The following is an 18421-nucleotide window of genomic DNA, read 5'->3' as shown; positions in this document are numbered from 1 at the left end:
TACAACTCATAACTTTTTTTAAATTTTTGGTATAAATTCATCTTATCATTCAGATCAGAATTCACGTCATCCTCTCTACTCTATTTGTAAAGAAATTCAACTTATCTCAAGTAACTCACGAGCAAATGTCTATTCTATATTCTCAGAACAAAACAACTGAACACTAACGAGAGAGAGAGAGAGAGAGAGAGAGTGAGAGACAGGAGAACCTTTTGCTTTTTAATTTATTATCCTTGATTTTTATTGTTCTCTGTCTCTCTCTCAAGAAAAGCCTGATTCTCTCTTCTTCTCGCTCTCTAGTCTATCCTAGCCTTTTGTTTATTTATTTATCTTTTCAGAAAATCGTGCTCTTCTCTCTCTGGCTTTCTGGTTTTTCTCTCTATAGAAGAGAAGTTATGCAGAAGAATAATATGGGGATGAAGAAGCAATGGCCATACAAGTAATGGCTCAGCAGTCCACTATGCCCAACAATGCTAGTACCAATGCTAGTAGTAACAGTTCGAGCCAAACCCAACAACCTCAATTAGCTAAGACAATGTTCCATGACTTTCTGGGCATGAAGAAGCCCACCGATTCACACATGGGTCTTGCCCCCAAAGCCGCGGAGTCGCCTTCTGCCTCCGCATCTCTAGGTGCTTCCTCTGGTGGTGGCCGTGGCCTCATCTCCACCACTTCTGATTTGGGTTCCGGTGAGTCACTCATACTCTCTCTGCTTCCTCTGCTCTTTGTCGGTTAGTGGCTGCTTTTTTATTTTCAACTACTGTTTGTTTTCACGTCCTTCGTAGTTTCGGATGGTTTTGTTTTGGCTTTTCTTCATTTTGATTGACAAAAACGTTTTTTTTTTTCCCACTCTTGTTTATTCATCCGGCGACTCTAAGAAATTTCTCTGTTTCTCAGTAGTTTCATGGGTTATTTGATTAATATTTGGAGACATACGGTGTGCTTGTGTGTGTGTCCCTGTAATAAATTGAATAGTCTTGGCTTTCATCAGGTGATGTTAGAAACTCTCTCTCTCTCTCTCTCTCTCTGTGTCATAGTGGGGTGGGTGTCTTTGTTATGGGTTAGGCCTAGTGAAGTCAATAAGGGCTTAGTTGCTTTCTAGGTCATTGCCCTCTCTGCTTTATTTGCACGGGTATTTTTGTATCCGTTACACCTTTTCACTTTTTTTCTCTTTATGGCTTTTCTTGATTATGTTTAAACTTCTTCCTTTGTGATTACGCGTATTAAATTTTGTATCTAGTGCTTAGTGTTTCGCTTTTAATGTGGTTTCGTACGTTTCTTTACTTATTTTTGCTAACCCTGATAAATAAAAGTGTCTTGAACGTAATTATGGGAGATTTTATTCTCACTACAAAGTGAGAAGTCTAATTAAGCATCTTGTTATGCTCCGTACTTGTCGTTGTTTTGCTGAAACTGCGATTTCAGACAGATCACATCAGTATTGTTGCTCTTTCTATTGTTGTTGTAGTTGTCTTTGTTATTATTATTGTTATTTCCGATCTGGGATTTTGCACATCTAAATCAAAGTTTCCTCGTCAATTTTTGTAGAGAGACAGGTTGGAAATCATCTCGAAGGGATTCCATTCTATGGTCCAAGGAGTGATATTACTGGCCTGAGATAAGTAACAGAATAGCAGGAAGTAAGCGAAGTCATCCTGATTCTGCTTTTATGGGGTCATTTAGGGATGGGATCATAAACTTGGATCATGACTCACTTGAGAACTCACATTTGATTAAGGTGTGAAGTATAATGATTTTTGTTTCTCTATTCTCAAAACAAGCGCCACTGAATTCCATATGTGGATTTGTGTTCTCTTATATTGTTATCATGTTCTACTGCAGTTACTCCGAAATGGAGCTGGGGTGGAGCGACATAGAAGGTCCAATGATGATGAAGTGTTATTTGCTATGCAGCCACTAAGGCCAACTTCTGCTTCTCTTGTGTCTCAGCCTCCCACTGGAAGTAGAGCTGATGCTAATGTCTCCAAATGGGATTGGTCTACTTCTATGAATGCTGGCGTTGCAGTAAAATATCCCCCGCGTGGGGGTCAATTTGCACCTATCCTGCATCAGGTACCTTCAAACAGATTCAGGGACGCCACTGCCGGTCCTTCATGTATCTCACACTCAGCTGCTGATGAGGGATCTAGAACTGGAAAGAAAGGCCCTGGAATTTTGAGTTCCATTAATGCCACTAGTGGTGCGCCTGAAAGAAACTCACCTGGAGTGCTTCCAAGTGGCAGCAGACAGAAGTCTGGGACTACTGTGTTAGAGCCAGAATCTTCTGCTCCTCCAGGGTAATTGAAAATACTGTCGATTCCCAGCTCTGTATCTCATTTACATTTTTCATTTTAAGAGGGGACTACACCACACCGGGGATAGGGGAAGGAGTATATACTTGATGTTATGTATTTGTATCTGCTGTGTTTGCAGTCGATTTGGGCCAACACCTGCTAGTCGACAGATGACGATATTTTATGGCGGTCAAGCTCATGTTTTCGATGATGTCCATCCCAACAAGGTTTGTATTCTTGTTCTCTACCAGTGGCGGAGGTATCTTTGTTTGATGTTATTGTTTTCTACCATTTCTACTGTCAGGTAGATGAATAAGCTTTTAAGCATGTCATTCTATAGTCTCTTAGTTGAATAAACTTATGGTGATTGCTTGACCTAAATTGGTTATGTTGGTAAATTATTTGGGAAATTACATAGTTGATTAGTATTAAATTGGCTTTTCACAATTGCCTGCCACTTTCTGTAAAAATTGCCTGATTTATAAAACACGAGACATATTCCAGTGCATTTCCCCCAGCTGTACTCTCCTATAATGATATTGTTGTGCTATTCACAGTGCTGGTAGAGGATTGATAAAAATGCTTGGAACTCACAAAGCCTCATGGCTCATACTATATTTAAAATTTTTGGCAAAGCTGGTTGGAAGATTTTTTTTTTTTAATTGCTTCTTAGGTTTTCTAGTAATAATTTTGTCAAAATTCTTTTATAAATCTGTACTTCTGAAATTTACTGACGGTTAATTCCTAAATTTGCTAATCTGCATGCAATAGCAGAAATACACAGCTATAAGTTGCAATGCAAAATCTTTTGAGAGTTACTGGAAACCTATTTAGAGCTACTCTCAAAATGTTTGGCACAAATGCTGATAGAAAAACTCTGTTGGCTAGCATTTAGGTTCATGAATTGCAAAAACTTTTATGAACTGTTCACATTCTTGTTATGGTTTCCGAAAGATCTAAGATTACTCGCTCATGGACTGGTATGATATCCAGAGATTTGAATTAATGTTTTACTAAATTGCAAAAAACTTTTCTGTTTTAAAAAAGCTTTAGTGATATGAAACGACCATCAAGAAACAAGGCTTTGGTGCTGAAGTAACATGATGTCCATGTTGCTTCTTCAACTAAACCTAAGCCACAGAGTCAAATCAGTTTAGGATACTTATTTGTTGGTCTTTCTTGCTGAAAAGTTCTGTAGGTCTTTTATTGGATTTGTGTCATAAATTGCATGGGACATGTACTAGCTTGTTTTGATGAAAAAATTGGGCTTGCATTTACTTGTAATGAGTTCCCAGGTGTCAAATGAACAAACCTTTCAATATGCATGGTAGTGTACCATGAAAGCTTGGAGTCACTTGCTAGGTATACATCACTTGTGTCAAATTGGAACATCTTCTTTACACCATAAGCTCTTGGCCTTCGGACGTAAACTTTATTTACCAGATTGCCATGTTGCTGCTAGAGAATTTGTGTGCAGATCATTTTTTTTTGTAAGTAATTATAGAGAAGTTCATGATATTCATATGCCAATTATCATGCCTAACCTAAATATTTTTCCAAAAGCATTCGGTGCTTGCAAAATGTCAGCAAGCTCCAATATTGAAGTACAGGCAATACGTTTATGCACACTTGTTGAACTCTTGATTTGTTCACTCCTACATTACTAGATTATCCTTAGGGAAGTCTTGATGAGGCATTTCCACTCATCCTGTTTGTTGTGGTATTTGTTTTGGGCCTCCATTGGTCAAAGTTTATCATTCTTGAATTGGCATTCTCTGTCCTGGAATAATGTATCCTCTTTTCTGTCTTTCTCAGCATAAGTTGGCTTATGTGATACCCCATATGATGTGTAAGGGTAGGTGGTGTATGGGAGCCCACATTGCTTGGGAATGAGAAGTTCTTGCTTTTTATAAAGTTCCAATGGGGCTCCAATTATATCATTGACTAGTCCTTTTTGGAGTATAGACCATGTAATTTGGGTCTTCCATTGGGCATTACAGCCTAGTTTGCTATTTGTGATATATTGATATTGAACATCAAGGATCTTGTGGCAAATTCAGAAGTAAGTGGATTTGCTAAAGAAAATACAAAATAGAACCTTCTTGAGTTTTAAGGAGGTTTTTAATATGTTCTACCACATAAAGCCCTTGAATAATACCTACTTCATAGAGAATTTGCAATAGTTAAAACTAGCAAAATAAAGAGGAACATTTGAATTGTACGAGTATTTGACATTTGTTCTTGGTTTCCTAAGGGTGTTTTGGCAGTCCTAATGTCATTGGATTTTATGCAGTTAAGAGTACCTGAAAAACTTAAATATATACATGAGAAGTCACTATCATTATCTGCTACCCAATATATTTCAGGCAGACATTATAATGGCCTTAGCTGGATCAAATGGAGGATCTTGGTCGACAAACTACTATCCTAAATCTGTGAGGGCAGGTGGTGAAAGTAACATGCATGGTGGAGACAATGAAACGGGTACAGCAATTAACATGGCCCTTTTGCGGGAGTTTCGTGGGAGGTTATCTGCCACTGGCGTTTCAAATCATGGAGTTGGCTCCGGTGATCAAATATCTACACCATCAGGTAACCCACTAATCTACTTAAGAGGTTGCTTTGCTTTGTTCACACTGGTGCGCATGGTTGCGTTAATTCTGCTGTACTGCATGTGAACTCAGTCAGACTATCATTGGGAAATAAATAAGTTACAGATGGGGGGAGGTTTCCCAATTCTGGACTAGCGGCAATGATTGATCCAAAAGTTTAAACTTGTGGGTTTGGACCCGACAATATTTTATTAACCACTCATATCTGATGTGATTTAAATACTCGCAGTACTTCCGCCTATATTTTGACTTATCACCTCCCAAAATACATCATTTTAATATTCCTGCCATGATTCTTTATTTTTTTTGTCCTTATGAGTAATCTTTGTTATGATGGGCATAAGGATTTTTTTACTGTGGATACGAATGCTCCTTTTGTCATCTGCTCAATACACACTAATTGTTGCCAAAAAACTGTTAGTTGTAGGGGGACATCAAGGCAGCATTACAGCAAAAGATAGAAGGAACCCTGTTCAAGCGGCAGAAGAAGCTAATCCAGAGGCAAAAAGAGAGATGTGATGCTAAATCTGGAATAGGTGTTATTAATTTTTATTTATTTATTAAATTTACTCTATACAGGTTAGGGTAATCGAGCTTTTCCTTATTCTGATTTCTTTCGGGCTTCGACATTTTTCTTCTTTGGTGGTGGGATGGGGCTTTCCTTGTTTATAGGGAGGGGACCCAACAGAGCTATCAGATACAGCACTTGGCCAATTTCTATGATATGCTTTTATCTCTGTCTCCTGCCAATCTTACTTATTCTTTTGTCCCTGTCCTAGAACAGAGTATTTTTTATTTTTAAAATTTTCCCTTATTTTCCAAGCTAATATAGTGGTATAATTAGTAATAATTGACTACATCAGAGAAACCAAATGAGCAATTTCTTTGAGAATGAGTCATGACCAATCAGATGAATAAATATCATTATCACTCTTCTAAGATGGCAGCGGATCAGAAAAAAGCTCCATTACAGGAAAGAAAAATGAAAATTATTGCATTAGAGGTTAATGTTACAAACCAAAACAAAAGCTAGTGCAGCTAAAAGACTATCTTTCTTAATAGGGTAAACAATTTTAGGAGCAGTCCACAAAGGAAGGGCACATAACCCTTCTTCCAAGACAGCATTGAAAGAAATCCCAACTCAAGACAGCAAAAAGTAGGTACTGGAACAGGCATAAGACACAATATTACAAGGTTAGTTTTTGGTGTGAGATGTAGCTCAAAATGATCCAAAAGGAAAGATAAATACGCGAGCAGATCAAGCAATCAAACATACAAACTACAAAGATATAATCTGCGGTGAATGAAAGGAAAACTAATCCTGTAATGATGCAAGTGTAGTTACTTGAAGACAATCGTATCACTTCCACAGCTTAACAAACTTGTCATGACTAGCTGATGCAACCAATCCCGTGACAGTTGACACAGCCAATGCAGCAATGAGTCCTTCATGAGCTGAAAGAGTCATCGTCTTGTTCTCGGCCATGTTCCAAAGCTCCAAAGACTGGTTGGAGCCAGGCAGTGAATCAGGTAAAATAAAGAAGTAACGGAGCCAGGGTTGGAACCCGCATTCCAATAACAATTAAAATTAAAAATGGGAAAAGTTTGACACAAAAAAATACTCTAATATTCACTATAATTAACAATGTGGCGGCAACTTAATACCCTTGGTAGAAAGAAAGGGATCATAAAGAAAAAAGCAGATGCTTGCCTGATAACAGCCAATGACCAGCAATGAAGGGTGTGTAGGATGAAAAACACAGGAATGGAATTTATTGCCATTACAGCTGAGCTCATGTACACATTCTCCTTCACTCCCTGATCCAAAGCTCCATACTCTAACAGAGTCTTCGCTGACAGAGGCTAAGAACTCACCAGAAGGGTCCCAGCACAGACAATTGATTTCCTTAGTATGTCCCTACATTTACAAACCCAAAATCCCAGGAAGAAGGTTAGGCCATGCCACATTTCAGGAGGTAGAACAAAGGAGCACAAAGACAAGAATCTTAAAAACCAAAAAAGCCAAGAAAAAGATCAAGAATTTGAAAAACTAAAATGATCAGAGCAGATTAAAATGATATACGGATGCAATATTTTATGTTTGACTGGGGATTCTGTTAGCACGAGAATTAAAGTGCACGTTTTAAGAGAGAACTCCAATAATGAGCCATGCTGCATGGACAAAATAGTTATATTATTTGCAGGATCAAGCAGGACTTTGGTCTCTTCCACAGCATTTATTTCACATCAGAGCTTATGGAATCCATACTGGGTCTAATTCAAAAATACTAAAAGACAAAGTTAAATCGACCTGTAATGAATGCCGACAAACTTGTGTCTCCACATCCAGAATAGATACAACACTCTGTCCAGCTGCAGCAAGGTACCTTCCATGACGGGGTTGAAATCTCACTTGGGTCATACCACCCTATTAGATGTGTAAAGTATTAGTATTCACAAAACCAAGAACCACATGGAAACCACCACTACCCACTTTACTCGTACAAAAGTAGGCCTTCAAATGAAGAATATTTTAAAAACCAATTAAATTGGTAAATCATGGACTGACCCAGTGGGCAACCTAGAGCCACACCCTTTACCATGTTCGCATGTCAAAGGAGGTGCCATTTAAACTAAACCTTGAAGGAATAGTGCGTAAGCTCCTACCTTAAACACTCTTGTGCAGCTGCCATTGTTAATACTCCAGTATCGTATCTCACCATTACTATCACAAGAGCAAAAGAGGTCATCCTTATTTGGGTGGAAGTCAAGTGACATAACAGCAGAAGAATGCCCCGTAAAGGTACGAAGTGAATAACCAGGCTGCATATAGCACATAAACAAAGTCACAAAAATATCTAGTTCACTGGGGCATCACTATGAGAAGATAAAAATGCAAATTATTACTGAAAATATAGGTTTGACGACCACAACACCCCAACAAAGAAAATTAAAATAGCAAAAATGTGACAAAACCACCAGATACAGAAAATACAGGATCATGCAGCCATTTAACAATTTTCCAGCATGCTGATCAACCCAGTATCTTGTTAATACAGATGATGACAAAGAATCTACTGTAGCCGTCTAAAAAAAAGTTAACATGGCATGCAACACGAGATTCAAGCTTTAAAAGAACCAATATTTAATCTTTATGAAATTGTACACTGACAAGATCAGATATACACATGGGACCCTCACAATCAGTAGCCAGATTAAATGATCGGAAACACGATATCCTTTCATACATAAAACACAATCCAAAGCATCTATCTCGATAGATCAACTTAACTTCTTATATGGTAAAAGATTAAACTAGGTCAGAGTTTTCAGCCACATACCAAAGCACAAAGAGAGACCAGCAAAGGATATTGTATACCACTGCATGCTAATCAGTCTTAGGTGAATATCATCCGATTTTTTTTTTTTTCTGAACCACCTCTTCACCAAAAGTGGGCATGTTCACAAGCCATACCCATGGGAGACAAAAAAGAAAAAAGAAAAAAAGGAGCAGATTCATATGTAAACTTAGTTTTTTCAATGAAACATCTATCCCGAGGATACAACAAAAATAGCATGTCATTCAGGTAACTCACTTTATACACATTTAAACAAGAACATGACAAGGTAAATTACTCAAATGTACAGAGATCGATCCATGAAACATGAATTGAGTTCAAAACTATTACGGATCGGGAAAAAATTTCAACTAACATTGTCAGCATCCCAAACCCTGACAGTTCTGTCATATGAAGATGTTGCAAGTCGTGGCATGCTCGGACTGAACCGGACATCAGTAATCATAAATGAATGTTCTTCAAGTGAGATTTTTGCCTTGAAAGAATCTGTGGACCACAACACAGCCTGCCACATAATCATCAAGCAAAGAATTTCATATGCTCTTATCTAGAAAAGTATAAGTGGAGAAAAAAAATATTTTTAATTTTGTTGTCAAGTGGAAATAAAATTATTTTTAATTTTTTTATTGGTAGAAATAAAATTATTTCTAAATTTAAAGAAAATTAGGCACATAATTCTCGATCCAACACTAGAGAGATTAAGTTTTGACACAGAGTATTCAAGGCACTTATTTGGTTCTCTTATGCAAATAGTTTCCACTCACCTTCTTATCAGAGCCACCGCTAGCAAGATATTTCCCATCTGATGAGAAGTGGCAACAGACAACTTTGCTTATGCTTGCTCGAACAGAATGCACTTCTGTAAATGTGAACCCTATAGTTTGCAAATTGTAACATCAGATTGTAACATCAGATTCAAGAAGATTTTGGTACTTAAAAAATCATAAAACTCATGATCAACATAATATATGTATATAAATATACATGTCAACCACACCTTTGCTCATGTCCATACCACGACCCACAGCATCCCTAGGGTCGGTATCATCATGGGATAAAAAAGATTCAACATTATCCTCATCCTCTACAAAACGATCAATATCAGCCTGCAATTCAAGATCTTTATCATCCCACTGCCAAAAGGAATTCCAATGAGAATACAATTTAGGGAGTTTGGAGTTTCTTAATACAAGAACATAAAGTGTACACTCACCAATTGATTTGATGGTGATGTAAGGGTGCCAGTTGTATCAGCAGCAAACATCATCAATGGCTTTGAAGAACCACCACTATGAGGCAAAGCAGGCATCGATATCACATCTCCAGGTGTATGTGTTGAAGGAGTTGACGGTGCAGAACTTGGAGAGGGCCCTGCTGTGTTAGCAGTTCCTGAGCTATTGGCAGGACCAGAAGATGACACTGGCTGCTTTCTTTTTCTCCCAGTCTGGTTTTTAGAAACCTTAAATTGCATTCAGGAAAAATATGTTAGGAACCTCACAACCATTTCATAGGATATTCACGTCAAAACTCGGGAATCCCATTGTTCAGTGATATAACTAATCCATCCTTCATGATAAAAAAAAAAAAAAAAAAAAAGCTGCATTCCCCAAAAGTATGGCACCACTATTATTCTCATCACATGTGAACCTTCCACCATAATTGATATTAACTAGCCATGGTGAATGGAAACAGCTTCAATTAAACAGAACCTTCAAGGAGAGATCTATTGTTAAAAGGGTTACGTACATATTTTTTTTTATAAGTAATAAAAAGGGATAAGTACATAATTAGTCCCTGGGTATTACATCATTATCATTTACTCCTTGGGAACTGATAGTGTTCCTATTGAAAAAAGTGACATCCAAAGATCGAAATGACAACATTGAAAACCTGAGCAAAAAGATATGGCGTAAAACCCACACTGATTATGTACTTAACCCTTGTAAAATTACATCACCGAAAGACATTCCATGAGAAAAACTAGGAAGGAGGACTTCTACTTTGCCTACTTTTGAAAATAGTAATGCTTACGACATTTGTAGTTTGAACAATTCACATGCATCTTTGAGAGAGAGTTGTGTACAAAGCTTATTGACAATGCATTTACTGCAGTTCCACACCATTACATTGAAGGGACAATAATACTACAAAGGACGAAACATGACTCATATTGGTGAAAGCCGAGTTACACCCAATTGAATGGGCGAATAAAACTGTACTAGTACAAACAGGTCCCACACATGAGTGCACATGGCTCCCAACATGGTCCTTCAAGTTGTTGTACATATGAACACGAAAGGATTAAAGTCCAAACAGAAATTTTATTATAAGTAGTTGAAAAAGTCCAAAACGATGTTGATACGGGCACAATATAGATAGCAACTTCCACAATAGTGCATTGCTCAAAAATATTAGAAAAGAGTACCACATAGGGAGGAGATGATACCAAGTGCAAATATATCTCAAGCATATATTACGAGAGGTGACTTAAAATGGACTGACCTGATCAGTTCCTCGAAAGGAATTTGACATGCTACCATCAGCAGTTACACTGCCAGCACCACCCATTTTATCTTGTTGGTGAAGATTGTGATTTGAACTCTGAGATTGCTGATTTGAAAGAGCATGCTGCTGCTGCTGCTGCTGCTGCTGAAGCTGCTGCTGCTGTTGTGGATTATTGTTCTGTTGCTGCTGTTGCTGTTGTAAATTAGCCATTTTCAACTACAAAATAGAAACTCTTAGAAACTGAAAGGCCATGATATTTAGGGCAATAGGGATACAGTAACATCTCTATGCAGGGCCCCCAAGGCAAGGTGGGTAACATAGCAACCACAGTAGCAACAACTGATGTAGGGAAAACAACTGCAGATGGAAGGATAATAGACAGTGAAAAGAACCTTAATCAGCATATCTGTGTCTCCACGAGACAAAAGAGGGCCACCAGCTTGAAGAGGTGATCCAACATTGGGAAGCCCATCACCAACAGAATTTGAAAGGCCATCCTTTCCAAGACCCATGCTCCGGTTATTCAAAAGCATTCTTAGTCTTCTACTTTCATCACTTGCAGATGGTGAGGTCAAGTTTTGCTGTGCAAGCAAAAGCTGTTGCTGGTGTTGTGGTAACATCTGGAGTTGATGAAAGGGCTGAGGTGCCTGTATAAAAGGCTTTTGTTGCTGAAGAAGCCCATTGCGAAGCTGATCCAGTCCCTAAACATTAAACTTACTTAAAACAACACCAAATGTTTTCTTAAGTGTATTTGTAAAGAACAGATATTTAAAAGTATTAGATATTTCAAACCAAGTTTTCTTGATAAGTGTATTTGTAAAGAACAGATATTTAGAAGTATTAGATATTTCAAACCAAAAAGAAAGACATTAGTGCTCGTGAACTTAAAACTTCAATAAATAATTGCCAAAGAGAGGAGTGGAAAAGAGGAAAGGAATTAAATCCACACTAGAAAAAAATAATAATAATTGCAAAGAAACTTACTGTGAGTGGCCATCCTTTTAGAGTCAAATTATTACTACCTTGATTTGACCCTGCAACATCAGGGCCTATAATGTTAGTAGATGGCAGCAAGCATCTTTGTGATACCACTTACAAAATCCCATAAATTTTACAACTGTCCATTTCCAAAATTTGTACAGTGCATCATCCTTTTTTATTAAAAGAAACAAACACAGAATTTGAGATAAGTTTTATTCTAGTACTAATCATAATTCAAAAGAATGATACACTCTCCACAAAAGATGAAAGAAACCAAGCAAACAATACCAGGAATTCCTATCAATGATCCTTCAGGACCTGCGACTCTGGGATTTAAAACCGGATTAATCTCGCTCTTTATATCCTGATTCCACAATAAGTCAGAACAGAAAGGATAAGAAAAGTGAAACATAATAAGTCAGTTGCCCAAATACCATACCGGTGTGGACCCCGGTAGTTGTTGATTGCGAGCTTGAATTTGTGGAGACATCCCACCAGCTGTACCATGCAACACTTGCCTGAAATTAAGAAGATTAAGACACTAACATTATTCTCAAAAAAGAATCAGATGTTAAATCTTTATTATTTGAACATCAAAAAATGAGATAGGGAATGATTCCATAAAATATTTCATAGAATTTTTTTTTTTTATAAGTAAGGAATAAATATTTCACAGAATTTGAAGGGGCAAACACATACAATCATTCAGATCCCTAAGACACAGGAATCTTTGTCAAATATTTTCTTCTTTTTCATAAATAAACAAAAATGTTCTAATCTTCTTACAGTCAATGAAGCGCAGGCTCCATTCAAATGTTAGGCACAAAATCTTTGATTTCATTTCCCATTGTATGCAAAGTTACACTTGTAGGGGGGAAGGCAAAATTACATTTCAGTAGCTCTATTTTGGTGTTGCCATCAATTTGATGTCTGAAGTTCTAATTTAAGAATTAACACCCAAAATTAGGTAATCTTATCAACATAGCACTTCATCTAGTTCCATCAAAGATCGGGGGAGTCAAGATCCAAACAATTTCTGGTTCTTTTCTTCAGCTTATCACCCCCCCCCCCCTCCCTCCCTCTCTCTGTACAAAAAATTTCAACCCTACCCATCTTCCAAAACACCACGCACACAACCCCAAATCTGCCAACATCCCTTCCTCACTCAGCCCCTCTCTTCTCTAAAGTCTAAACCCATGCGAGCGCCGCTCCAACAAGGAGTCCACCCACCATCCATCTAGCATTAATGTGCCTAACCATCTTTGTTCTGGCTGCAATCAATTAACATGCCTTAAAGACATGGCCTCTTGTTCATTGTAGAAAAAATCATAGCTCTCCTAAAACCTACAGGAGGCTTAAGGAGCATTATGTCTATCAAACCTTCAAAGAGAGTTCTCTAGGTGCGAGTTAGTATTTTTCTGGTGCTAACGTGCTCCCTTAGGGTTTTCCTGAGATCTCGTCAGGATTCTCAGCAATTTTTTCTTGGATTCCTTGAATTATTATATTGATGATAGATTTCACATTGCAATCAGCCTCTCACGGTGGAAGGAATGGATAAGAACTTAAGTAGAGAAGGTGGTGGGGGGGGGGGGGGGGAGTGGGACGCCACCACAAGGTTTGGGGGTGGCTAATGTGGTTAGTTGTGTGGGTGTGAAGAGAGGAACAACAGATAGGGCCTTGGTTGAGAGAAGGAGAGGGAGGGCGTGGAAGGAATTTTCTAGGAAATAAAAAGAAGCGCTACATGAACAATAAAACTTTAAGATGTCAACTTTTAGAGAAAGTACCCCGAAGGAGTGCCAGTTGCTGCAGCTGACTTTAGTATTGAGGCATGATTTGGATCCAAAAGCTGGCCCACATTGTCACCGAATCTTTGCTGTAAAGATTTCCTATGGTGGTTAAAAAGTTTTAAAAAATCAGGCTATCAAGAAGGCTATATTTACCTACCTTTATATTAACATCATCCAAAGAATCCCTCTGGAGAGGCAATTTTAATCTTTCCTCATACATCTTTGTGGCCAATGCATTTGCAGTTCCAGGGTTTGGTCGCATTAGAGTGTCATTTCCAACAAGGCCATTTGTACTTCCATTAAGGATGTGGGCTCCATCTCTTCGCTGATGTTGTGGTGTCGGTGGCTGCTGCTGCTGCTGTTGTTGTTGCTGCTGCTGCTGCTGCTGCTGCTGTTGCTGCTGCTGCTGCTGCTGCTGCTGCTGTTGTTGCTGCTGCTGCTGCTGCTGCTGCTGTTGAGCATGCCTCTGCAACAAGAGCTGCTGCATCTGCATATTATGCTGCTGCTGCTGTTGCTGTTGTTGATGCTGTGGCAGCTGGGGTTGCTGCTGCTGCTGCTGCTGTTGTTGATGATGCTGTTGCTGCTCCCTTGCTTTAATCAACTGAGTCTGCAATTTCATAAGCCCATAAGCTTCCAATGATTGGCCTTGTACTATTTACCTAAGAACTTCCAAAAACACCAGTGTATTTGTACAGGTTGGATTTTTCAGTCCACCACTTTAATAAATACAACGGATACATAAAAAACCTTATCAACTTCAGGCCAATTTACAAATAGCTACTTTTCTAGCAATTTTTGATAGAGCAATCTCCCAGCTATTAGAAGGATGTACTTGAAGGAATCCAAATATCCCGCAATGCACAAAGTTTCCTTGGACCTATGGCCTGTTTTGCACAACCACAATCATATTCTCCAAGGGCGTAAATAAGCAAGAAAAATAGTATTTAGCACACTAGTTAAAACTGACCATAGGAGAATAATCGAGGTAATGCTTTTGTATTGGTACAGCTTCCTACCCTTGACTAGTTGTTGGACATTTATTTTCGTTGCAAAAGTAGCACCAAAGAAACCTTGTGTAACCATTCTAACTTCAAAATTGGTCAGACTTTAATGCATTCCAAGGTAAAACGGGCCTTAATCCATCAAGTATATATGGATAAAATGAATATGATTCCACACCTTTTTTAATAAGAACACGATTCCCACAACTATAAGCATCCTAATTCTACACCAGTTATCCCACGTTCTTAAAGAAGTGTTGCAGATGAGCAATGCAAAATTCAAACCACTTGAACAAGGGCATAAATAGCATAGATTTGGGGGAGGGCAAACGTTCTTCTCTCATTTTTATGATGACGTGGAACCTTAACAAGGAACGGCCATTCGGACTCAACCCTTGGGAGTAAATTCTAGATATATGATTCCACCCTCCAGAACCGTGTATGAGGTAAACCAGAGGAACTCCTCGTACAGAATTGAACCCAGGGAAAACTCATCCTAAGCATGCCCTTAGACCACTAAGCTGTACCCCAGCAGGTAAGGGGAAGAAACTCTTGTTGTAGTTGGGGAAAAAAAAAAAAAACAAGCATGGAGAAGGAGAAATCACATCTCAAAATGAATCCTGTAAGGTGTTTTGGCATGTTAAGTACCCATCATTCTTGAATCTTAATTCTTGTTAATCAAGGAAAAACACAAGGAAAAGTTGACAAGGATGCAATGTCATCAAGTGCCAAAAGCAGAAACAGAAAAAGAAGCAGGTTGATCTCAAACTCCAGCAGGTGAGGGAAACAAATGAAGTGAGAACAAAATTCCAAAATCCCATAATAACTACTAACTCATCCAACACGAGTAACGAATCAAAACAAGCTATTTTAGAACTAGAAAGTCACGATTATAGCCGATATACAGGACTCAAGCAAACACAAGCTCAAATTGATCTGCGATTCTGCACAGGAAGCTCAAAATCCATGCTTTTAATGAAAGCATTAGCGACTTTAGATGAAACAATTTGCATACCGTTTCATTTTTCTCTCATTATACGGGATAGTTACCACATTTCCTCAGTACTCCCATCATCACAAGCATGAAACAAAGGTGCATACCCGAGAATTAGTAATAATATATTCTTAAACCAACCTCGATGTACGATGCAGCGGGGTCGGAGTGCTTCTCATTAGTCCTAGCAATGAATATATCCCAGAATACTGACCACCATTCAAAGAGGAAACCTCCAGGGGCATCAATAGCTGTAAATCCATGATCCATAAATGTAAATCAATCAAAATACATAAATATTTAAACCCACCCATGATTCATAACTGAAAAGTGCCTCTGTTAATCCAGATCATTCTCCTAAATCTACTTACCAACGGGATCAGACGATACTTTTCCTTCAGCTTGAAAGGCCTGTGCGGAAGCCTTTAAATCCCTCTTCACTAGATAGTCATGTATATACACATCTAACCTGTTAATTAGCGGTGGGAAGAACATATGGTATCAGGAATGCGTGCTAGGAAACAATGAAAATTTTCGTGGAGAACAGTATATATAATAACAATAACACATGTTTGCAGTAGAAAATAGATTACTTGTCAGAAAAAAGTACAAAACAGAGATTGTAGAAAGCCTATAAAGAACGCTAATGTTAGAATAAATTTTTCGGCAAGAAAACCCGCACATATAGCCAAAGTAAAACGACTACTAAACAAATTCAACCACATTAAGCACCAGAAAATAGAAACCCTAAATTACCACAGGTCACCCATAAGTAGTATATGTAGGAAATGGCAAAAGATTAAAGAAAATAACTTTGAATCTGAAAAAATAAAATAACTCATAAAAGTAATAAAATCCCAGAAATCTAGAACCCAAATCTGCCCCAAAAAAAAAAGCAACACAAGATGACCATTGAATGAAAAGAAAGAGACCACTATCCAGGAACATAAAGAGCTTACATTTTATCCGCTTCCCAGTTAGTCTGTGACATGATGCTGAAACTGAAAGCTCACACGCGCAGGGAATAGAAACGTAATGATTTCCGAGGGAAATACCGGCTTCTGATTCCCTTAACCCTTGAATATAATCAAACCCGGAAAAGCAGAAGAGGAAATCCTTGTCACTGAACATCAAAACCCATAGAACATAAAGAGGAGACAGTGCGGAGACAAACAGGGAGGGAGGGAGGGTAGGAGAGAGAGAATCTATGTAAATGAATGGAACCAGAGCCTCAAATTGTAGCGAATAGAAAGTTAGAAGCACAGAAACTAATTTATTATAACGTTAATATCCTATTTAATTGAATAAATATATTCAGAAAATGAAGGATGGATAGAGATACCTACGAGTCCCCAAAAAAAAACGTTTCTTTCGTTCCTCAGCTTTTTAATTTAATTTTATTCTTTCTTCCATTTTCAATTTTCTTTTGGAGACTGAAAGATTTTTCTCAGAGCCCTCGGTGGATTGTTGCTGTGTGTGCAGTGATATCATGATGGCTTCCTTAAACGAATTTACCAAATCGGCCCGCAAGTCCCGTCAAATTTTCAGGCTGTGACACTCTGCGCATGGATAACTTTTTACTTGAATGACCGAGATACCCTCGTGTCCATGCGATTGCCTGTGAATCTTACCGAGAAAGCTGCGTAATTTAGTGAATCTTGTGCCTGCGCTCAGTTCCCAGTGACTTTTCTCTTGTGGTGCTTTTCTTTTCCTATATTTATCAAGGAGCCCTCTATTGTTTTTATTATTCCGGAATCTACCACAATACTTTCAAGAAATCTGCTAAGGCCCTTGCTTGGCCTAACGCTATAAGTTTGCTAATCATTGGTGGGTAGCTCTTGCCTTGCTTATCAACCACGAAATGACTATTTTGACCGGATCAAGTATTGAAAAATATTAAACTTTGATCTCCAATTTTAATATATTGAAAAAATATTATTATAAGGTTTTTTTTTATGGACAGTAGGAGGATATATCTCGACAAGATTGCATGGCTATAGGTAAAACGGTGACGTTTGGAGAAGATTGAAGATTAGGTCTCATTTGCATTCAAAACTCACCTCAACTCATCTTATCTCATCATTACAACTTTTCTAAATTCTCACACAAAATATAATAAACAATTCAACTTTTTCAAATCTCAAAACAATTTTTCCAAATTCTCATACAAAATATAATAAATAATTCAATTTTTATTCTACTATTCACAAACTATCACAACTCATCTCTGAATCCAAACCACTCAAGATTATTTTTGGATAGTAAGATAATCTCAGATATTTTATAGATAATAATAGTAAATAACATATTAAAAATAATAATGAATTATTTTAGGCTTTGTTTGGTAAGTAAACTTATCTAAACTCATCATTATAATTTTTTCAAATATCAATATAAAATATAATAAATAATTTAATTTTTATAATTTTTAAAATAATAATATTAAAAAATAATATTTTATTATCTCGATTCAATCAGGTTCATCATACAAACGTAACTATTCTAAGAAGTTGAAGCCAAGTTCAGCACCAATTCACCAACTACGTTACTACTGTCTGACCGTGGAATTGCATAGAGATTGAAGGGATGACCGAACGAGTCATGAATCGTCAACTTTATTAATGGTACGCAGTTTCATCTGTACGTCCTTGCAGCGAAATTAACAGACGAACGCCATTGCAAACAATTCTAGGCCATTGGCAGGGATATATAAGTGGGCTGGGTCTTTTCCATAGGCCCTTATTTATCGGCCCAAATTGTGTCCCGACCATCAGCCCATGAAAAAAATTAAAAAAAAAAAAAATACAAAACGTTACACCACTACGACATGGATAAAAAATTAGATGTATCAATTCAATCCCATGCCGTGGAAGATCAGAGAAATATTA

At 37.8% G+C, this 18421-nt stretch overlaps 1 protein-coding gene and 1 pseudogene across 4 annotated transcripts; one reads left to right on the top strand and one right to left on the bottom strand.

Moving 5' to 3' along the window:
* The first annotated feature begins 211 nt into the window (after positions 1-211).
* Positions 212-5639, top strand: LOC121262664 (annotated as a pseudogene).
* Positions 5640-6048: 409 nt separating this feature from the next.
* On the bottom strand, positions 6049-17050 carry LOC121262660 (transcriptional corepressor LEUNIG-like). Of its 4 annotated transcripts, XM_041165241.1 has the most exons (19): positions 16876-17050; positions 16493-16609; positions 15905-16002; positions 15675-15784; positions 13696-14145; positions 13536-13624; positions 12191-12269; positions 12040-12115; positions 11755-11804; positions 11163-11471; positions 10768-10986; positions 9479-9724; positions 9263-9398; positions 9030-9139; positions 8621-8770; positions 7574-7729; positions 7218-7334; positions 6618-6824; positions 6049-6410 (listed from the first exon to the last, which is right to left on the bottom strand). In XM_041165241.1, the coding sequence occupies exons 2-19, from the start codon at positions 16522-16524 to the stop codon at positions 6267-6269; spliced, it is 2778 nt and encodes a 925-aa protein (XP_041021175.1). In that variant the 5' UTR covers positions 16525-16609; positions 16876-17050; the 3' UTR covers positions 6049-6266. The 4 variants fall into 4 exon arrangements, with proteins under 4 accessions (XP_041021175.1, XP_041021176.1, XP_041021174.1 ...); XM_041165242.1 differs by lacking the exon at positions 16876-17050 and having other exon boundaries at positions 9479-9709; positions 16493-16853; XM_041165240.1 differs by lacking the exon at positions 16876-17050 and having other exon boundaries at positions 16493-16852.
* Between the last annotated feature and the right edge of the window lie 1371 nt (positions 17051-18421).

The sequence above is a fragment of the Juglans microcarpa x Juglans regia genome, chromosome 4S, assembly GCF_004785595.1.
Source record: "Juglans microcarpa x Juglans regia isolate MS1-56 chromosome 4S, Jm3101_v1.0, whole genome shotgun sequence".
NCBI classification, from domain to species: Eukaryota; Viridiplantae; Streptophyta; class Magnoliopsida; order Fagales; family Juglandaceae; genus Juglans; species Juglans microcarpa x Juglans regia.
This window is presented reverse-complemented; position numbering and strand designations above follow the sequence as displayed.